The sequence below is a fragment of the Liolophura sinensis genome, chromosome 9 (assembly GCF_032854445.1).
Source record: "Liolophura sinensis isolate JHLJ2023 chromosome 9, CUHK_Ljap_v2, whole genome shotgun sequence".
In the NCBI taxonomy this organism is placed as follows: domain Eukaryota; kingdom Metazoa; phylum Mollusca; class Polyplacophora; order Chitonida; family Chitonidae; genus Liolophura; species Liolophura sinensis.
The window spans coordinates 4600566-4624002 of NC_088303.1; the positions used below are offsets into that span (position 1 = coordinate 4600566).

General features: G+C 38.2%; 2 protein-coding genes across 3 annotated transcripts; one reads left to right on the forward strand and one right to left on the reverse strand.

Moving 5' to 3' along the window:
* Positions 1-1001: 1001 nt before the first annotated feature.
* LOC135474946 (uncharacterized) lies at positions 1002-14580 on the reverse strand. 2 transcript variants are annotated; one of them, XM_064754642.1, is made up of 12 exons: positions 14465-14560; positions 13287-13361; positions 12024-12265; positions 11265-11389; positions 10596-10761; positions 9601-9699; positions 8236-8595; positions 6617-6668; positions 5755-5883; positions 4593-4610; positions 2800-2909; positions 1002-2217 (listed from the first exon to the last, which is right to left on the reverse strand). In XM_064754642.1, the coding sequence occupies exons 2-12, from the start codon at positions 13322-13324 to the stop codon at positions 2018-2020; spliced, it is 1539 nt and encodes a 512-aa protein (XP_064610712.1). In that variant the 5' UTR covers positions 13325-13361; positions 14465-14560; the 3' UTR covers positions 1002-2017. The 2 variants fall into 2 exon arrangements, with proteins under 2 accessions (XP_064610712.1, XP_064610713.1); XM_064754643.1 differs by lacking the exon at positions 13287-13361 and having other exon boundaries at positions 14465-14580.
* A 144-nt stretch (positions 14581-14724) lies between these two features.
* On the forward strand, positions 14725-22869 carry LOC135475123 (NADH dehydrogenase [ubiquinone] flavoprotein 2, mitochondrial-like). The gene is made up of 9 exons (XM_064754878.1): positions 14725-14819; positions 16459-16518; positions 17341-17403; positions 17923-18010; positions 18517-18616; positions 19320-19423; positions 19808-19917; positions 21881-21957; positions 22594-22869. Exons 1-9 carry the CDS (start codon positions 14784-14786, stop codon positions 22694-22696), a joined length of 741 nt encoding a protein of 246 aa, XP_064610948.1. The 5' UTR covers positions 14725-14783; the 3' UTR covers positions 22697-22869.
* The last annotated feature ends 568 nt before the right edge of the window (positions 22870-23437 follow it).

Sequence of the window (23437 nt, forward strand, 5' to 3'; positions counted from 1 at the left end):
TAAATCTGTCCCTTCGACAGAATTTACAGCAGGGATAAAACAAGGAAATTAAAATTGCACTAATTGTTAAAACGAAAGTAGACATGGTTGATGGGCATACAGTTGTACGCTAACGATGTAACGAGCTATACACACGACCATACATCTCAGTAATTCAAGAATCATATTGAAACAGCTAGTTTATTTATTTGATTTGATTTGAGTTCAGAGCTGTACTCTAGAATATTTCACTTTTATGATGGCGACCAGCATTATGGTGGGAGGAAACTGGGCAGAGTTCGGGGAGAAACCCATGATTATCCACAAGTTGCTGGCAGGACCTTTCCATGTTTCACCAGAGGAAGCCAGCATGAGCTGGACTTAAACTCACAGCGACCGCATTGGTGAGAGACTACAGAGTTATTGTGCTGTGCTGGCAACAAAGGCCTCTGAAACATGTAGTGGTGATCGTAACATCTATGGGGAGACTGGCATGTAGTATCAGGGACTTAGATGACATTTTTTTTTAAATGGAGACGCTCAGTCAAATATTATAACTATTGATCTTTGGTATTTACGAGATGAAGGTTGGCAATCCTGAACTGTCAGAGGAACAAGAAATGTAGGCTACATTTTGCAATCCTTAGTGGGATTCATTTCACATACAATGCTTTGCCAATCAAAGTGTTCAGTATAGGAATGCTGTCTACCACACAAGGTAATTTGTCATTCAGTTCTCTGCCATGGAAAAAAAGGTACAGGAAACCTAAACCAAAGTGCAGATTGAAGCATTCTTGTTTTTACATTAAGATGATTTGATAGATCTTAAGCTTTAAGTGGAGGAAACCGGATTACCCATTAATCTTTGGCACTGATTCTGACGGACTTTCCCACTTGTGACTTAGAGACTTAATTCACACCATATTCAAGGAAGGCAAGTGATGTTGTGTGAACATCAGACTGCACAAAGTTTTAGGATGGGGGAGGTGAAGAAAAATGTGCAACTGAGCAACTTTGGTAACTTAATTCACTGTTTAATAAATTCAATTCACATATACATGTAGTAACAGTTCTCCAATTTGATGGAGATAATATTTCAGCAGTCTTCACCAAGAAAACAAGAAAAGGTTATCTGCACCTTCAAAGAAAACAAGTGGTATGTTCTGATAATACCATGATCCCAGTACCTGTTGATCCCTTATCCTAGAGAACAACTAACAGACATCAGTTTATAGCTAACAAGCACTTTTATGTCTTATAACATGTATAAAAGTAAATACAACACTGACAACATTACATAATCAAAATATGTATACAACATGAATAAAATTTACAAAACCTTAACTAATCAAGAAAGTTCTATTAAAGTTCTATTATAATATGTCAGACGGCATTAATGTTTCAGATACAGAAACAAAATGTATTGTGCTCCACTTGTTGGGTTCACACTGTTAACAGAGGCCTTTTTCTAAGGACTGTCAGCACAAGTGGGCATACTCACTTCATAAACATTTATCCGCAACAAATGGAACTGAGTAGCAAAGGAATTTTCTGGTAGAGTCACCACTAAAAACTACTTGTGTGGCGTTTTTAAAACCACACTGTACCCCTGAATTTGGCATCACAGATCATCAGTTTGGTAAAATAGTAAAGGGTTGGTTATTAAAATGCATAAACGAACATAATGCTTAAGTGAATTAAAATGAAACTCATTTAAAGATATAATGTAAAACACATTTCATATAATATAAATATACAGACAAAAAACTGTAAACAGGTTTCAAACATGTTCTGAACAGTTTATATTTCATCAGATATCACAAATCATGGTCAATATGAGCAGCTGACCATTAAGTTGGTATAATGAACAAGTGATGCCTATATGGCTATCAAATAATGTTTTATCTTTCGTACAGGGAACCAAATAAGACATCAACACACTGATTTGGTCTTTTTCACATTTTCCCTTCTAAAAATGAGAGACTGCCTAATTTTGAAAAGTATTCACATGAAGATCTAGAGTGTAATATTTTGCTGATCACACCCATGAAAAGTGCAGGTTATTTGTTTTAAGAACAGGTCTAACTTTTACACTGTCCAGCATTTCTATTTCCTTCTTGATCAACCAGTCGGAGTATGTGGTTGCTCCCCTCCGGTCAGCTAAGGACTCCAGGTACTCTCTCAGTGCTCCCTTCTTCTGTGAAGCCTCACGTGTATAGCCTGTCCTTGAAGCCAGGACTGGAACAATCAACCACAAGGTCAGCTCGATAAAACACAGATATTCTCCCTCCACCCTGCCTCTAACGCACACTACACGTTTCACAGGAGCCTTCTTTTATCTATGCTATTTTCCTGCCCAATATTTTCCCCAAATATTTTATCACATATAAACAAAAGTGAACAAATTATGCAGATAATGCTTATATCTGGAATACATATACATGTTTGTACATGAAAGTTCATTTAGACGTTCAACAGCTTCCTACTTGTTGAGCCTTGACAACGCAAACACTGATCAGTGACTCCTAAGAACTGAGAAACAAAACAGCAAAGTTTACAAACTGTTTCTTTTAATGACTGTATAACGCACGCCTTTTCAGGAGTTTTCAGACAGTCTGTCACGGTGTAAATGACAGCAGTTAAAATGTAACGTCCTTCCCACATTATCTAAATCTGTTAAAATAATTAAATTGAATGTCTTCTGTGCCAAAGTGTTCGATATTTTTAAACAAAAATAAAGCAACTTAAAAATATGCAGGAAAGATTTTGATGCCTAAGCCTGCTGACTATACAGATCAACTGTAGTTTCTGTTAAGTTACCTCGGGCAGCTGGATCTATCTCTGTTGGTCTGTTCTCTTGATTTTTGTCCATTTCCTGTTGTAAAAGCCAGGACTCGTATGACTGGTTCTTCTCAGACTCCGCACGTTTCCTAAAAACAGTGTAGTCAGATCATAAATTACAATCAGTAAATGCTGATTTCTATACCAATACATTTTCGCCAGAGAGTTCCTGATAAATATGGTAAATTACGCATTTGACCTAAACTTTAAGTTGCCATTTTGCTTGATTTAGAGAATTTTATTAATTGATCTCAAAAGGTTTTCTTTGAGGTTTGTTTGGAAGGTAAGATACATGCCACTTGGAAAATGTGAAGTTTTATTACCAAAAGTAATATTTATGACCTTTATTTGCCTTTATCTAAAAATAACTAAATACTTTGTGAATCATTGTTACAAATTATATTTAGCACTGGAAATATTGCTGATACATGGAACGTTCATGCATTATATGAAAGACAAAATAAATGAAAGGGAAATAAGACACTGGAACCTAGTCTACTGAAGATGTGCTGGTAAGACCTACATAGAGAAGAAACAGGAAAAAGAGATTGTAGACTGGATTATGTGTATCTATAAGTCCATACTGTTTCTCTGTTAAAATACATTTACACTGTACTACATTAAATCGCATAAGTAACCAGAAACCCAGTGTAATGATAACGAATAATTAATTCCAGTTTTATTTTCGAACCTTTAACGCCGTCTCACTTGACTGCTAACATATGTCATTGCATGGGTTATATGGAAAGTTCAACAGGAAATTTCAAAGATTTAATAACTCCAAACACAAAAGAAGAAAAACAAAATGTACAATAACTATTTAAAAGACACATGAATGCAAAGGAAGAATAAAAAAGAGAGAGAAAAGATAATATAAGTAAAGAAACTGCTGGAAAAAGAGTTTTTTAACCAGACAAAATACTACGTCTTGGAGCCTGTTTTAAAGTAAAGATGTCCATTCTGTTCAGCATGAATATAACACAACACCAGAAAATATACCATAAAACTAAATATTAAAGACATATTGCCATGTAGTTATACAGGGGAAATCTTTAAGACAAGCTCCAAGGGAGCTATACTGTAACATGTATAATGCATGGGATTGACAAAGACAGAACAAAGGAACTCCTGCGCTACATAACTATGATAATCACATACAGTATCATACACATGAAGTTCTCATGGTTCTCTGTAACGGCCTAAAGTTTAGTCTCAAAATGCTTCAGTCATGTCAGTAAGGGCAGAGTACCTGCCCTTGCCCACTAGGTGTCCTCACTATTTTGATGTGACAGAGATGACACTTGATACTTACAATAAGCTCAATTGGCATTTCAGGTGAGACAAAGTCGGGGCTTTCTCAAACTAACGTACGCAAAAGGTGTGATTTTACAGTAGCTGCTACATTGCATATACATCTGTCTTTCAACTGGGTAGCTCCACTGGCACCTACCAAATCAGGTCTTTTAGCTGCAGAGGTTTGGGACAGCCCCCCCCCCCCCCCCCACCACTCTATCTGACCTAAATCTGCGTGAGCTTTCGAGGCCGTGAAATGCTGATCAGGCTTATTACTGTGCCATCAAAACATTCAAATGTCCAAAAAGAAGCCAAAACTGATCACAGACAATATTCGACCCCAACATCTTCCATCATGTCCATACAACCACCACTTCCCATTTCCCTTTACCTCAAAACAGTGGAGACATTATGTGAGTAATGACAGATAATCTGGACTGCTCTAAGACTTGAGACTTTACTGTACTACCCATGCCTACCTGCCGGTGTCGAGTTGCCTGGAGATTATACATGGAAAAAACATACAAAATGTTAAACACCTAACTAGTGATGTTTTGATCATCATATTTTAAGCTAAGAAAATGCAACTCTATCAACTCAAATGCCAGTCTTAACACAAGTATTTCACATTAGAGCCAGAAACATAGAAACTGGAAAGGAAAACATATAAACCAAACTGTGTGTACTCTCTCCACAACAGATCATTCAAATCTATCAAGGGGCCTCCGTGGCTCAGTCGGTTAGCGCGCTAGCGCAGCGTAGTGACCCAGAAGCCTCTCACCAATGCGGTCGCTGTGAGTTCAAGACCAGCTCATGCTGGCTTCCTCTCCGGCCGTACGTGGGAAGGTCCGCCAGCAACCTGCGGATGGTCGTGGGTTTCCGCCGGGCTCTGCCCGGTTTCCACCCACCATAATGCTGGCCGCCGTCGTATAAGTGAAATATTCTTGAGTACGGCGTAAAACACCAATCAAAACAAACAAAAATCAAATCTATCATGCGGATTCTCTGTCATAAGACACCTGTTTTTCTGATACAAGTGAAACGTGATGTAATCTGTGTTATCCAATGAATGCTCCTTGTGTGAAACAAGTACAAATTTCCATTAGTCAAACTGGAGGCATGTCTTCGTTAATATTCACACCATATATACAGAGGCAGGGTGCTGACTAAGTCTCACATTTCCAATGAAATCTAACCTACTTCAGCAATACCTGGCATCACCAATTGCAAAACTGTGAACCATAAATAGTCTCCAAACTTACAACTGTCTCCATCAATGAATTTTATCTAATTTTTGTCTCACTTCTGCACCTCATTTACTCATAGGGACATTTCAACAACTATGTGTTACAGCTTACGATGATAGGGTTGTTTCCATTGGTCATTCTGGATTATGTTGATTAATCTGTTAAGATTTGTGAGACCTTGCAGCAGATGTAGCAAAGAGAAGGCTCTGGGCCTCTGCATGTGAAGAGTAAAGTATGTGTTAATCATTTTGTATATTTTTATACAGGACTATACATTAAGATTTGATGTATGGGTGTTCATGTCCTGAGAGTTTCCACTTATCCTGTGACCTGATCAAGATTCCAAATCTGTACACCTCCTGGTAAACTTGCCTTAATTAATTTAACATCTTACCTGTCTTCTTCCTCTTGTCTAAGTCTTTCTTCTTCTCTCTTCTTCTGTAAAAATATTTTCCGCTCTTTTTCATGTAACTTGTTGATCCACTCATCATAACTTGGTGGTAAGGGACCCAGGGTAGTTATGCTGTTGGCAGATCACATACACAGGAGATATGTACATATAAATGTAAGATAGCTTTCCTGGTCAGTCATATATTCATAACACTTTCAAGGCAGAGCTGATTCTGCTCCACTATTATTTATTTATTTGACTGGAGTATTGCCGTCCTCAAAAATATTTCACTTGTACAATGGCAGCCAGAATCATGGTGGGAAAAAACCAAGCAGCACCGTGGGGAAATCAATGACCATCCACAGATTGCTGGAAGACCATCTCACGTACGACAGAACAGGAAGTCAGCATGAGCTGGAGTCACAGCAAATGCATTGGTGAGATACTTCTGGGTAACTATGCTGCGCTAACAATAAGGCTAACCACTAGGTTATTGAGGCCCCCCAAACCACTTTAATATCAAGCATTATGGAAAGTCTTGGACAAACTGCAGAATTCCACAAGTTGGCAGATTTTAAAAAATATGTAAATGTTTGACCAGTGATAATCAGCACAATACTTCATCCCCTGGTAATGGGATTGGTTAAACAAACAATGCACAGTGCTTCAGTTGATATACATGTACATATCTTGTTCTGAGAACTGACCCGGTCATATAATGTTATCTGACCCTGCTTTGGACACTTGTGCATTATTTGCTATATTATAAATAATTTCTCTTTTAAATTTGGGTGATAAACGACGTGTGGGCAGTGATGGAAGACATAATGGAAATGTGACAGGTCTTAACTTGCTACCATCTTACCCAAAATCTCCAAGTCCTTCTCCAATATCTGGCAGTGGCTGTGATCCCAGCCCTGTTAGAAATAAACAAGGGGATTTAGAATGCATCACATCCAAACACAACAATTCTGAGAGTTCTGCTGATTTTAGGACAGTGTACAGAGGTTTACTTGGAGGCAAGGATGACAGTTTACTTGTTAGCAATGTATCAGCAAGCAACATATGATGTATAACCTTTATTGGCCTCTAAAATTCCACTTTTTTGTGGCACTGGTATATACAAGTACATGTCGAAGTGGAAGGCGAGCTACCCTCGGCCACAAGGTTACTATATAGATGACAACTCCATGCAACAAGTGTGTTGTTTTACACTAAGGTACATGTAGGTATTAACCCTGCAATTAAGTATAAAATAATAGTGAAGGGTACTGATGGCACATAGCAACCTATACTGAACAGTTGTTACCACCCTTGCCACCTTATGTCTGCCAGTATCTCCAGACGCAAGACTATGCTCAAACAAGCTTCAGCTGAATTCGAACATGCGTTCTTATATGTCAAAGCTGTCAACTCTTCTATTCTATGATACCCCATGAGGATGTTGAAATATTCAAGACATTTCATTGATTTAAGTGTGATGTATTTATACATCTCGTGGCCTCTTACATGATAACCGAGAACATCATGATTATGATAACCAAGAACATCATGATTATGATTACCAAGAACATCATGATTTTTATAACCAAGAACGTCATGACTACGATAACCAAGAACATCATGATTAGGATAACCAAGAACATCATGGTTATGATTACCAAGAACATCATGATTATGATAACCGATAACATCACAATTATGATAACCGAGAACATCATGATTATGATAACCGAGAACATCATGATCATGATAACCGAGAACATCATGGTTATGATTACCAAGAACATCATGATTATGATAACCAAGAATGTCATGATTATGATAACCAAGAACGTCATGATTATGATAACCGAGAACATCATGGTTATGATAACCAAGAACATCATGATTATGATAACCCAGAACATCATGATTATGATAACCAAGAACATCATGATTATGATAACCAAGAACATCATGATTATGGTAACCAAGAACATCATGGTTATGATAACCAAGAACATCATGATTATGATAACCAAGAACGTCATGATTATGATAACCAAGAACATCATGGTTATGATAACCAAGAACATCATGGTTATGATAACCAAGAACATCATGATTGTGATAACCGAGAACATCATGGTTATGATAACAAGACAACACCAATTTTATTTTACATTTCGCAGGTGAGCCGGCATCTAAAATTCCAAACATTGAATAAAAATAAAATTGAAATCCAACTTTTTATTTTGTCAAATTTTGATGTTCTCATGATTTTCCTGTTTTTCAAGGTTTCAGAACAGGCAAACATAAAAACCTTGAAACTTGAATAAAGTGTACATTTTCCACAAATTACATGTAGATAACATTCCCCTCTGACACTGACAGATGGTTTATTCTGCCCATACTGTGCAATATCCTCTATTTATTCTGTCCACAAAACAATTAAAAGGTCATTGGTGTGACCTAGGCAAGATGGGGTAATCCATGACTTACTGCTGCCATGATGTGTTGTCTGAATCATCTGCAAATTTGGCGGGGATCCAAATCTCTTTCTGAATGACTTCTCAGAGAAAGGCTGATATGGTCTGGAGTCGATGCGAGTGCCTTCAAACTCACCAGGGGGAGGTAATTTTGTCATATACAACTGACAGCGCTTGCCACTGCGCCACACGGGGTAGGCAGAATCGCACATTTGATGGGCCATGAGCGGTATTTCCATGCTGGGCTGCATTTTCTTGGCACGCTGTTGCCAGCGGAAGAGGAAGAGATGCCTTCCACAAGCTTTGTGTTTGAACTGTTCTGCAACCATCAGGGCTGTCATCCCAGAGTCATCAACAGCATCAATGTCAGCACCTACATAACAGAACATGGCTTTACAGTTCAGAAGCTACATAACAGAACATGACCATACAGGCATGACTGGTCAACGCCTACATAACAGAACATGGCTTAACAGTTCAGAAGCTACATAACAGAACATGACCTTACAGGCATGATTGGTCAGCGTCTACATAACAGAACATGGTTTTACAGTTCAGAAGCTACATAACAGAACATGACCTTACAGGCATGACTGGTCAACGCCTACATAACAGAACATGGCTTAACAGTTCAGAACCTACAAAACAGAACATGACCTTACAGGCATGACAGGTCAGTGTCTACATGGACACTGTGAACATGGCTTAACTGTTCAGTGGAGGCCTCTGTGGCCAGTATGGCACCATGACCCAAAAGTCCAGCTCCTACTGACTTCCTTTCCAGTCATCCATGGGAAGAAACCTGAAGATGGTTGTGGGTTTCCCGTGGGCTTTGTCTGGTTTCCTCCCACCGTAATGCTGGACATGGTTGTATAAGCGAAATATTCTTCAGTAACAATAATGAAATAAATAAATAACAGTTCAGCCCCTACAAGAGATGCCATAACCATCAATAACAATAATGTACATGTTTAGTGAATCATATTTATAACTACAGGGCACTTCAAGAGGAAGAACTAAACGTACAAATTGCCCTACTACTGATAATGGGAGAATACTCTGCATTTGTGCTGTATCTTGAATTGGTGACTGAAAATTGCCTTAAAAATTCCTAGATCCAGATTAGCACATGTAGTGTTCAATGCAGTTAATCGCACTATTGATAGGGGAGAACTCAATGTAGCAGGAGAAGGAGGTTGTCTAATGTATAATGAAGTCTGTTGTCTGTCCCCCCTCGTTCAAAAATATCATTTACTGTGCTAAAATGAACAACAAAAACTGGATAAAAAATCATTATTTCATAATTTCATGTTTTTAGTTTTTCAAGGTTCAAAGTTTTGAAAAACACTGTTATACGGAATCATTCCAGTTAGCTTACCATTCTGTAGCAAGCTGTCAATAATCTGTCCATGGCCCTGGGAAGCTGCCAAGTGTAAGGGCGTCCGTCCATTGGGTGTGGAAGAATTCAAATTGGCTCCTGTAACCAAGGTAACATGGAGCAAATTGCATGTATTTGACAAACATAAATTGTCATTAAATGCCTCACGGATAATATACCTTATTCTTCAACAAAGTACTGGAGAATCATTCACCTAATATCAGTTGTCACGTTTATGAGTGGCACAAAAATAATCAAGCCCAAAATCCCTGTTTTTTAACAGGTACCTCACTAACCTCCTTCACAAGTTCCAGTACATGACCTTGTTTGATGAGGTTATGGCCTATAGCCAAATAAACACCAAGACACCATCTAATGACATTATTACATGTGCACATATATTTTGTTCATCTCTGTTCACATTATCATATCGTAATGTGATATAATGTTTGACAAATATACAATCTACCCTAGTATCCTGTCAACCTGTGTTTCTCTCACACATGTACCTGTAACAGATTGACAGACCAACAATACATATCTTCTGAGTTACCTTCAGTAATCTGCTGATATGGTCTTCTTGGGGTTGCACATAAAAACTTTAATAAACAAAATTTTAAATAATAAATTCAAAAATTGTTCACCAGGGAGTTTTGTTTTCACACTCTCATCGCTTAAGGTAAAAAAACATCCTACTGTACCATGCGACCTGTCAGAAATGTTAGACAACTATAACATTTACTGTAACATAGGTGACTGAAAAATAGTTATTTACAGTAAACAAACTATGCAGAAGATTAAGGTGCTGAATATTTTTAGGAAGTTCCTGAAGGTAAATGGTATCATTTGTATATCCAGAGTACAGAGAGACAAGCTGTCTAACATTTTTGACAAGTAAAATATATATATATGATACACAAGGACTAGTTTTACCTTTTGCGACAAATGACTTCAAGTTTGAAATTCCCAGAGAATATTGATCATCAGCACTGTACCTGATCGGATAAGCCTGTTGACCAGTTCTGAGTGTCCTCTATGAGCAGCCACACAGAGGGCCACAAAGGCTCGCTCAGCCAGCCATCCCGCCTTGGCTCTCTTTGGCATGTATTCACTGTTGGGGGTCTTGTAATCTGTGTCTTGTGTGACACCAAGCTTAAACACCTGATAATAACAAATGCAGGTATACAGGCTGTCAACAGTCAGAACTTACTACATCGTAATAAATGGAAGGAAATGTATGGAAACTATGGATCCATAATACTTATGCTGAACAGGAAGAAAATACAAAAGAGAGAGCTATTCAATAACTACATTTTTCCTAAAATTTACCTCCCAAAAGTGGATACTTGAGGCAATTAAAGGTCATGAAACATAACTATGGGTGTTGAAACTGACATTTTTCCAGTATGATATAATTCTACCTTCAAAACTAACCCCAGAGCATCTTTATAAAATCAACAGATCTGTCTGAATGAGAAAAAGTTGAGTAACTTTCAAATACCCAAGGACAAACTTTTGGATGACACATGCACTGGAAAGCAACTGACACTTGACCAATGTTTAAGATATGTCCGAGTAGAAAAAGTTCTAATCTCTAAATTAGATTATCATCACTTTTCTCCCCAAATCTGATTTTAACATACCTGTAATGAAGAGTTACATACCTTGTCAATGTCATTTGAAGCCACAGCCTCTATCAGGTCAATCCACATGGGCCAAACTCTGATTTGTAAGGTGCCACCTGGGACAATGTCATTGGATTTGATATCTGTGTGGTCTAGTAAGTCTCCTACACACAGAAAGAAAAGAACTTTGTTGACCTCAAATGAAAGTGCTGCTAGCCTATCACAAAACAAGAGTATCAGATGTGCACCAAATGTGTTACACAGAAATGCAGCTTACATTCAACTGGAGTATGATTTAAATAGTAATATATCCACAAAGGCACTGTATCTCCAATGTACATACATCCATGTAAATGTATGTCTTGCTTGACAACAACATATGTAAAGCAGCCCACCCATATGTATAAAAATATTAAACAAAACACTGAGATATATTACTTTCAGAGTCTGGGGTGGATTCCACAATCCATTTCTGACTTACATGTATGTCAAAATTTCAAATCTTACCAAAATGCTCAGTTTTTGGTATTGAAAGTTGAAATTTGGATACATTTAGCTTAAGATAATACTGATGAAGTGGACAAAATTTTTCTTCATAAAATCCAAAAATAGGCTTCAAGATCGTATTTCAAATTTTGACTTAAGTCCAAAATGTCTTTGTGGAATCGATCCCTGTTACAAATTCTTTTTCAACACATGGATGCATGCATTAACTCTACAAATACAAACTCCCTACACCTGTACAGATAATCCATACTTATCACACTTCTAGTTAAACTGTCCTCTGCTAGGCATTACCTTCATCCAAATAGCTAATTCTTTGAAGGTTTTGAGGGATTCCAATGGTGAACTCCAGATTGCGCTTCAACTCCCTGATCTTCATTTCTCCATAGATATGTTTTGTTGGGAACTTTTCATTGGTAGCTAACAGTTTGCTGAACAGGGTAAAACGATTCTTATCCCGCCCTGTTTTCTGCCCCAAGCCTTTAAACTTCTGGTTGTTCTTTCCTGCCATGCTTATTTTCCCACTTTCAAGAGACCTGGATTACAAGTTTGTGTAACAGAAGAGAGTGAGACAATAATTTTTAACTGAAAAATGATTTTCTTACAGATTTTTAAAAAAAAAACCTTGTAATAATTGGTATGACAGAAAGATCACATTACAACTGGGATAACTACACTGTGAATGTTGTACAAACTTTTTCTTGTTTTAAGTTAGTGTCTGAACATGTCAGAAATTTTGTTGAAAATAAACACATGTTTAAATAAACTTAAAATATGACCAGTATTATAACCCAATGACCCTGCAATTTCTCTCAGAAAAGTTCTGCATTACAAGGTGCATTGAGAGACAAGTGAGAAGATGAACAACAATAATTTTTATGTTAAACAGAAAGAAAACAGTATGATAACTTATGCTAGTCACTTTTAGTACTGGTGTGTTAATTTCAATCTAAGAAATTGTTTTGTGGTTTTTAAGTTATATTGTCACATTTTATATGTAATTAACATTAGTCACCCATCCGCATAAACCTAAACAGGAATGTTGTCATTGTATTTCTCAACAGAGGAAATTAACAACTAAATAATAGTCATACATATAGTTTCAACACAAGACATCACTGAAGCCAGTCTACATAGCCATTTGTCTTCTACGGTTTCGGGTAAACTCATCCTATGACCTACTCGTAGGCCTGTGATTGATCAACTTTTAATTTACTCATCAGTGACTTAACTTACATTTATAAACAATTACCTAAAACTATGGCTTCTACCATCTCCACATGCCACTACACCTTTGTTAACACTACGGGGAAGAGCTACAAAATAATCCATTAGATTTTTCCAGAGTTCTGCCAACTTGCACCTCAGGCACTTTTCTCAAGGCACCTGAGAAAGTATAGGCCAAAATATGAATGCTACAATTGGTGTTGTTTCGGGTTTGGTTTAGATTCGGAAGTCACTTGAAACTGATATATATGCCACAACCAGAAGTGCTAGCAGTAGTCATTACAGCAAAATATTTAAATCCTCCTCTCAGTGCCTAGATTTAAATCCTACCGTTTCTTCCTTTGCTGCAGACATGTAGTGTAGTCCATGAATTGTCCACAAACTCACAAGCTCATACTGTAAACACTAAAAAAAAAAAACACTATACACACATTGACTTCCATGGCTGCTGAACTAGGGACCTCTTCCCATAGAAAGTAAACTGTCAAAATGTAATGTAAAGTGACCCCTGTTTCCTGATTTGTGCAGAAAACAAAGGTGCATAATCGAAATAGAAAAATAAATCAAGAGACCATACATATTTCACAAAAAATGATATAATCTCCATTACACCTATAGCTGTAAAAAAAAAAGACAAACAGCGGTAAATATATATGACCCCTAGAATACATTGCCATCTTTGATTCTGGAATGCTCTCGTCCATATTTCTAAACCAAGGGGCGGAGAAGACAAGACAGGGTAAGACAACTCTTCCAAATGTCCAATTTCGTTCTATTTTCACATATCCTCATCAGTGTATAAAATACCTATATAAAGCATGTGACATGAAATTCCGTATCTTTATGTTCAATTTGGGGTTGGCCAGAAGTGCCATAAGTGTTTATTCTCACTTTCGACAATGCACTGCAAGGATCTGTAATGCCTTTTAGCAGAAGAAGGAGAACCGCCATTAACGTGGAGGTGTTTTCATTTTAACATGGGGCAATGATCATCTTTTAGGCCGGCAATCTCCTAACGAATGAAGCTGAGTCCACAGAAATTGTAACATGCCATACTTATGTTGGCCTGTACTTTCGCCTGAGACATGAGAAAAGTGCCTGAGGTGCGAGTTGAATTCTGGCACTACTGTAAGAAAATCAAATGAACCGTTGAGTAGCTCTAGCCCATAGTGTTAGCAAAGGTGGAGCTAGGCTTCTCTCAGACACTACATATTCAGTTGAAAATAAAAATCATACAACGATATGATAGTGTTTTCCGTTATTGGTCCCCTAGACTACCGGTCGCTGCACCCCGTCTGTCAACTGTGTGGTGTAAGGTACTTTATATTAGCATATGGTGTACGAGTTGACCAGACACAAGTCGAGTTGACGTGTACGAATACGTGCTTCGTTGGAACTTGGACGAGTTAACACTTATACGTCACGTGAACCAGCTTCTTGCTATCATAATCTCTTAAACAGTTTTTAAAACCAACAAAATATAGGTTTAAGGAATACAAAATACTCACATCTGTCTTCCCGAATCATTACAGAAGTTGCGATTTTTTTTTTGGAAAGTATTTTTTAGCTAAGCCTCGTTGATAAGCTATACCCTACCCGCCATATTGTTTACACGGATACCGAGATCACAGGAGAGCAGAAAATATATTTAAAATTACATATTTACCGACTAAAAAAAAACCTGTCATTTTATCTTCTTTAATATGAGAAATAAACATGTAAAACTTTTTAACTGTATTTTGACCAATAAAATTACAAGTCCATCTTGTTGGCAACTCTACTTTTGCCGAAGATCACAGCTTGACATTGCTGGTGTCAAATAGCAAAATGTTGTCTTCGTTTCGACATATTCTAGTGTCTACGGTGAGATTTAATGTTCAAGTACTGTGGAATGTTCATGAATCGTTACTCTGCACGATTGATGTCTTCGGGGCGTTTATAGCAGCAGATTACGTCTAAGACTGTAAACTTGGCATTATTGAAAGTTCAGTTTTCGTACTTTTGTAACATACCGTCATTGGGGCGGCACATAGGAATCAGGTTGTGAAGTTAAAAAGTAGCGCATTTCAGGCGACATTAGACTCTTCCTGTTCCTTTTTTTGTTCCCGTAGTTGTAAATTCTTTAATACTGATACTGTCGAGATTGAAAGAAGTAATTACGTGACAACAGTCCAACTACATGGACTATGTGTGAGCTATTTCAACATTCAGATTTTTAATGTAGCACTGTGCTATTTCAAGATTCTGTAAACACTGAACTACTTCAGCTGCACATGACATATCCACATCTTAGGTGGGATGGACAGTGGCACATTTCTAAATGATAAGCTGAGTAAGCCTTGGCAATCACATCTCTAGTCCGAGATTGGTATGAAGTTAACAGGCATTAAGTTTAAAAACCTGATTCATTTAGCTTCTCTTGTCGAATTTGTCATTTTGAGGTTGACAGTGGGTGACTGTGAACACTAACAAAGAATTTTGGGCACATGTGCCTTAAAAACATCAATAGACGTTGGTCTTGGAATAATTAATAGAAGAACAGGTAAAGAAAGGTGGGGCTGCTACTTAAAGACCAAGGAGGTGTATTTGATGGATAAATTTTGTCTCAAATGCCATGGTAGTCCGACGTTGCTCTGACATTAAGTTTGGCAAAAGGTTTGTTTGCCCAAGGATGAACACAAGTCAACGTCAGAGTGCGCTCCATTTAAAATCCTGATACTGTTGACAAGCCAGTTTGTCACAGCGTGTGAGACCAAAATTACCCATCAAATACATGTCCATGGCCTTAAGTTTGCTGAAACCTGTATTTCTTACCTTTTTGTCTGTCGGTTTGTCATTCTGACTCATTCTATGACAAACTGGTAATGCAAGTGCATCAGATTTTTTAATGGAGCACACTGTGATGATGGGATTGGGCCATTCTTGGCCATGAAGAGTTTACTAAACTTATGCAGTTCAGTAAATTTCGTGCAATAAATTAAATATTAAAAATTTTCCAAAAATTAGCAAAGGAGGGAAAACTACAGGGATTACTATTTTAGAATATAGCACAGATTCTAGTGCTGAAAATTGGCTGACCACTGTGGGATTCGAACTAGTGTCCTCAGAGTCAGGCACCAAATCGCAAACAATACATGTTAACCGTCTAGACCACTCGACCAACAGGCCTTCCACAAAAAATAGAAGGTACTTGAACGGTAGACTTTATAGCGAACATGCATTACCCCTCTGATGATCACAAATGACACCACCCCCTTAGGTGAATATATCAGACAGGTTTTCTGATTGTGCGGAACAAAAGAGGTGCAGGGTGCAGCACCCTTCTGAAAATGTGTAGTGATGGATGAACCTGAGTTCTGTGATGAGTCATCTGTTTTCCGCATTAAATTTATAAAACATTAACTTTTACTGCTTATGCTTACCAGACATCTCCTCTTTATTTGTATCTTGTGAACTGTTAGGAATTGTGAAAGGACAGACAGAGATTTCCTTTTCATTGTAGGCACGCCAGATACGCCAACTCCATGGGACACCAGCCATGTGTAGTAGCCATCTCTTTGTGGTAATTATGTCATTTATATTTATGGGTTTGTATGCAGGTATAAATATAAAAACAAAATTGTCTTATGAATAATGCTCCCAAAATGTACATACCATGAACGGAATCAATTGGATTCATCCGTCTTCTCTCAAAACATAAAACCCAGTGCACACAAACAACCTTTGTTGTCGGAAATCTTTCAGATCCTGGTGTCAAATGATCTGGAAATTGTTGTCTATTTTGGAAGATTACAGCTCGAAAGATGGTCACATGATATGCTCAAGGTCATTTGATGTTCTAGACTCCGAAATTCTTGATGTGGTAACTGTACACCAGTAAATTTTGAGGGTTTTTATGTTGTCTAGATCAAGAAATCTCATTTTTGACAACAAATGTGGTCCATGTGCACTGAGCTTTAGAATATACACAAGATTGTGAATACAAACATGTTGTATTTTGCTGAAACCACAATAATGTACACACTTTTTCAAGAATTCCATTTTGATTGCATATATTTCTGTAAGAGCACAAAGTCAAAAATGTACCCAGGTATAGTTAATTCCTAACACATACACTTTCATGTACTAGCAGTAATTTGTGCTAAATAAATGTATCTTGGAAAGGCTCTTCAGGCAGGTAAGCAGATTGTTTAGTTGGCGTCAATAGTCAGAGTGGGTTTCCCAAGGGATCCTCCCACCATATCGCTGGCTGCCAGTGAAATATTCTTGTGTATGGCATAAAACACTAATCAAATAAATCAATAAATAACCATAGTCATTCTTCCTCCGTCAAACTGTGAGTAAGATTTTCATCACCTGTGTATTATTGTTTACTTTCTTACAGCACAGGGACAGTCCAGATAATAACCCAAACACACCATTTGAATTTTCCCCAGAGAATAAGAAGGTAGGTGATTGAGTAATCAGGTAGATGTATGGATAGATTCCTGATACTCCTGATAAAGGTGTGGTGTCTTGTGACTATATCTGTACATGTATGTAACCAAGTGGATTGCTTACATCATAAATACATTTCTTTGGTTTTGGTGCAAAGTTCAAGACCGTGAAGAGTTTTGACAAAAGCAGGTGTGCATGGTAAGGTACACATGTACTGAATAGTCATCATGAGTGACGCCCATAGATTAGACAGTACATGATTTGCATATGTATCTCAACGGGTTTCTTGCAGTGAAAACAACAGGTACAGTACATTTTCTTTGAGGCTTATTTTCTTTGAGGCACCCTACAACTGGCATTAACAGACAAGAAAATTTTCCTTCCTGTTTTCTGCACAAGGAGCAAAACAGTAGATAACTGAAATTACTTGCATTTCATAGATGTTGTACGTGAAAGGGCGAAACCCGGCTAAGTTGTTTTTGAACGTTCAGTAGAGTCTTTTGGTCACAAGCTATGTTTGTGTTGTCAGAGAGTGGAGTCAATTTTAGCCAACTATCCGGAAGGTCACAAGAGCGCAGCAGTGATACCCTTGCTGGATCTAGCCCAGAGACAGATCGGTAAGGCTGTGTTTGAACGGAGATGGTTATGGAGAATGAAGGATCACTAAGCGATGTTTGACTGAAGTCAAAATTTCAAATCACTATAAAGTTGTTCTTTCGTAACAATGTCAAAATATTGCTTGACAGTGTAAATTCTGGGTATGTTATTCTAAAACAAATTTCAGCTAAAATAACGGAAAGGAAATACCAAGTTTAATGATACAATTCACTCATGTGAGGCAGGGTGTTAGATGTGTGTGCGTTTCATACTGAGATTGCTATATTGTGAATGAATAGCTAATCAGTAGTAACTATATGTACTTCAATTTTTATCTCCTTGCTACTTTTTGTTTTTTTTAACTATTTTTCTTTATTAATTATTATGACATTAATTGCATGACAGATCATTGTTGAATATTTATTTCTTAATTATTCGTCTGTTGGAGGAAACTTCTCTGAATTTATGGATTTTTGCATTGAAATATTTGTCAACTGTGATGATGTTGTATATGCGTTGCCTTCAGGTTGGACCCCTATCTCGGCCATGCATCACGTGGCCGACCTACTGAAGATGCCCAGGATGAGGGTCTATGAAGTCGCCACCTTCTACACAATGTTTAACAGGTCTGAGCAATTCATGTGATCTTCACTGAAACACTCATCATGTCATTTCTGTCTATAAAACTAATTTATCAGGGTAATATTTTATACCCTAAGGCTCAATCAGCGCTATAAAAACAAAGCCCAGTAACAAATGTATGCATGTTCTTACTATTTTTGTTTTTAGGAAAATTTGTGTCTTTTTTTTTTTTTTTTACTAGTAGTACCAATAGTATTATTACTATGTTTTTCCATTTTTGCCAAAAATGTCAAGTCACTTCATATTTCAAAGGCCCTCTGTAAAAGGTAACACTTTCTGTGTTTTATATTTGTGTTGACAGTCAAATTTGAAAAGTGTTATATTTGTTTTACGTGATCCTTTGTGCAGAACATTCATCATGAAAATCAGCAAGTCCTGTCAGTGATTGTGCTAACACAACCAGGTGTTCTGAATGTTCAATTGAATGGTTGATACTTCATCCAGAGACAATGGAACAAAGAAATTTCTGACTTTAGTGACGATTTAAGGCTGTCTAATTGCTTAGTTTTTGGGACTGGAAATTCAAATTTAAACACTTAACCTAAGATGAACATTTTGTAGTGACCAAAATTTCAGTTTTTCAGGCCCCAAAAATAAGCTTTAAAATTGTATTTCAAAATTTGATTTGGCTTTGTGAAATCAGTCTGAGAACCCTGTTTTTGTAACTTTTTTTTCGATTTCTCACAGGGAGCCTGTGGGGAAGTACTTTGTTCAGATCTGTACCACAACCCCCTGTATGTTGGGTGGAGTGGGCTCGGGACCTATACTGGAGGCTATTAAATCTAACTTAGGTCAGTATGAGTCATGTGTCTGGGGTCAGTAGTGCTCCACAGTCATGTCAGATCACCAGGAGTACACATAGGTCAGTCTTTAGGTCCGTCCACCTCAGCAGCAGACAACACTCCAAACCAAGAAGTTTTTCTCTACAGTCTTGACAGTCTGGCTTTATTTCCGGAAGATCACTCACAGATTGCTGAGAGATTAGAAAGTCTGCCTCTTTCCCAGGACTCTGAGGTCAAGCCTGAGCCTTAAATAAGTGTATTGTGACAGGTGGGTGTGAGGTGGGGTGGGGGGTGCCGAAAGGTGTATTTTAATTTGGAAGAGCAATGATGTGAAATAAAACGCATCTGAAAAATATGGATTTAACCCCTGAATTTTTTTTTTTTGTCTCACAGGAATTGATGTAGGGGAGACAACTGAGGACAAGATGTTCACACTAGCAGAAGTTGAGTGTTTAGGGGCGTGTATAAATGCTCCCATGGTACAGATAAATGACAACTATTATGTAAGTATGGGATGTTCTGCGGGATGTTTTGTTATGTGGGATTTTGGGGACTAAGTACTTGAAGTTTGCATGTAGGTTTACCGAACGTGATAAACCGAGATGCTCTATCCTGGGGGATGTCATTGGCTCCACAAGTGATACATGGAACTGTTTTACTTTGTACTTAACATAGGCCAGGCTGGATGAGGTGACTAACCTGGTCCATGTTTTACTTTGTACTTAACATAGGCCAGGCTGGATGAGGTGACTAACCTGGTCCATGTTTTACTTTGTACTCAACATAGGCCAGGCTGGATGAGATGACTAACCTGGTCCATGTTTTACCTTGTACTTAACATAGGCCAGGCTGGATGAGGTGACTAACCTGGTCCATGTTTTACCTTGTACTTAACATAGGCCAGGTTGGATGAGGTGACTAACCTGGTCCATGTTTTACTTTGTACTCAGCATAGGCCAGGCTGGATGAGATGACTAACCTGGTCCATGTTTTACCTTGTACTTAACATAGGCCAGGCTGGATGAGGTGACTAACCTGGACCATGGCATCATGATACATTGATTATTGACTGGATTGATGTTTTACATCAAACTCGAGAATATTTCACTCATACGTAGGTGGACAGCATTATGGTGGGAGGAAACTGGGCAGAGCCAAGGGTAAACCCTTGACCATCTGCAGGTTGCTGGTAGACCTTCCAACATACAGCCGGAGAGGAAGCCAGCATGAGCTGGACTTGAACTCACAGCCACAGTATTAGCGAGAGGCTCCTCAGCCACAGAGGCCCCCACCTCGTCTATGGTTCAGTGCTTAAAGTGTCCCACTGAAATGGGGAACAGCACTGATAAACAAATCAGTCAATTGGTCTAAACCAGTGAGCGGTTAGGTGAGTGGTTAGAGGTGCTTGTCTTTCAGTCGGTAGGACACACAAGGAAACAAGTTCAAACCCAACCATGGATAGGGAGTTTTTAGATTCCCCCTCACTTCTTGTGGGGCTGTTGGTGCAGTGTAACATTCGGTGAAGACCACTTGTCTTCCTCCAGTGCGGTATGCATATCCCGAGGTCACATAGGGTCTGGAGTTGCTGACACGCTGTTGCTGTTGGGCAGCAACATACATGTGGTGGACATCAGTGATAGGACTGAAATATTGTTCAAGGCATAAAATGTCACTTTACAAAACAATGATTTTAATATACTTTGGAACGAGGGTCCGTTTTTATGCTAAACTAAGCAATCATTATTTTTTAATGATACATGATTTATCAAGAGGCTAAAGAAGATCTTGTTGATTTACTAAAATTTGTCGGCATTACAGATCATAATTGACTCTAGAGGTATACGTAGTCAGATATGTCATCCATTGTCCTGTGGGTGATCAGGACCATGCCCATGAGACCCGGACTCGTTCATTGGGAGCTCACACCTTCACTGAGAATAAAAAACATCTTTGATAGACTTTAAATACACAGGGCAATCACAAAATCAGGTTTAAAAAAAAATACAAGCATCAAAATGGTGTAATTATAACAGTTTTCGTGGCAAATGTTTATATCAGCTTACAATGGCAAGATAATAATGTCAGAGAATTGTTGTCTAGGACAAAAGATGTTGATGGATATTGTCACAATCAGCTAGATCTTGGCTCTTCAGCATATTCATCCAGAACTCAGTATATACGGATATGTGCATGCACTAATGGTGACAAAAAGGAATCAAGTGGAGACAAAAAGGAATCTAGCGGTGACAAAAAGGAATCAAGTGGAGACAAAAAGGAATCTAGCGGTGACAGAAAGGAATCAAGTGATGACAGAAAAGAATCTAGTGGTGACAGAAAGGAATCTAGCGGTGACAAAAAGGAATCTAGTGGTGACAGAAAGGAATCTAGCGGTGACAGAAGGGAATCTAGGGGTGACAAAAAGGAATCAGTAAATGTATAACCAGGCATATGTATCATTTTTTTCAGGAGGATTTAACAGTGGATGACATGAACAGAATCCTAAATGATCTGAAGGCTGGGAAAGAACCTAAACCAGGACCACAGTAAGTCACAAATTTTCCTATCTAAGTTTTTTGGGGTAATCATAGCTGATCGTATTTTACCTTAAGTTTGGCTCTGAAATCACACTTTCAGAGGCACATAAAAGGTCTGACAAAGCCAATACTTTAGTTTTTTTCTGGTACTGAAACATTTAAGTGACTCTATAAGGTGGATGAATCCATCTAAATTAATCAATGTGTTTTACTTGAAAATAGATAAACTTTTGGTGAAATATGGTATTTTAATATGCAAAGCCTCATGGAGGATTAAGAAGGCTAAAATGTCTTAGAGGAAAAGATAGACAATGTGGAATGTGAAGTTGTGAGTAGGCGGAGCTAGTGTCATTTATAAATTAAAAATTCTTCAGAAAGGCATCATCCCCATCAACATCAAATGAATTGAATTCATGAATATTGAAGCATGTCAGAATGTGATGTAACTTCCCCCATCCCAACAATCCACTTGTAGTACCATGGGAGAAAGCATTGCTGCAAACTAGTTAGTGGACATGTATTGTTGTCTAAAATAAAATTTGAACCAGAGATCCATGATAAGTGTTAATTTGAGAGATGAATGTAAAGTAATTTGTTTTGGTTATGATTTAATTTAATATTTGAATGCTTGTTTTATCTTCACAGGAGTGGCCAGGACTGGCGGTTTGCATGTGAACCTAAAGGTGGACTAACATGTTTGACAGAGCCCCCTAAAGGCCCAGGCTTTGGGGTTCGCAGTGATTTATAATGGTGGTTTGTTTCAGTGTCTTGCTAGACCTGCAGTTTACTGACATGTTCTGTTGCTTTCTAGTGCTCTGTAAATACTGTTGTTGTCTTCAAGTCCAGCTCTGGTTAACAGAGATTGGTGACTTGAATATAAATTTATAGCTGAAAATACAACAAATGAATATTATGTATGGATTCAATGTGTTGAGAATTTCTTATTATTGATGTTACATTTTGCTCATCTTATAAAGGTTTATGTATTTTTATTTTATTTATTTGATTGGTGTTTTACGTCGTACTCAAGAATATTTCACTTATACGACGGCGGCCAGCATTATGGTGGGAGGAAACCGGGCAGAGCCCGGGGGAAACCCATGACCATCCGCAGGTTGCTGACAGACCTTCCCATGTACGGCTGGAGAGGAAGCCAGCATGAGCTGGACTTGAACTCACAGCGACTGCATTGGTGAGAGGCTCCTGGGTCATTACGCTGCGCTAGCGCGCTAACCGACTGAGCCACGGAGGCCCCTAAGGTTTATGTAAATGGAATGTTCAGCATCTCAGGAGGTTTCATGTACTGGGGCGCAGTTGACATAGAAGGTTTAACTTACATTGAATGTAACTGTCGTGCACTATAGACATCAGGGGAATACATGACCATGGTGGTAAACATCTGGCATAGCGTTACACCCTCTGTGTCAAACAGTCCCCTTACCGTAACACCCTCTGTGTCAAGAAGTCCCCTGACTGTAACACCCTCTGT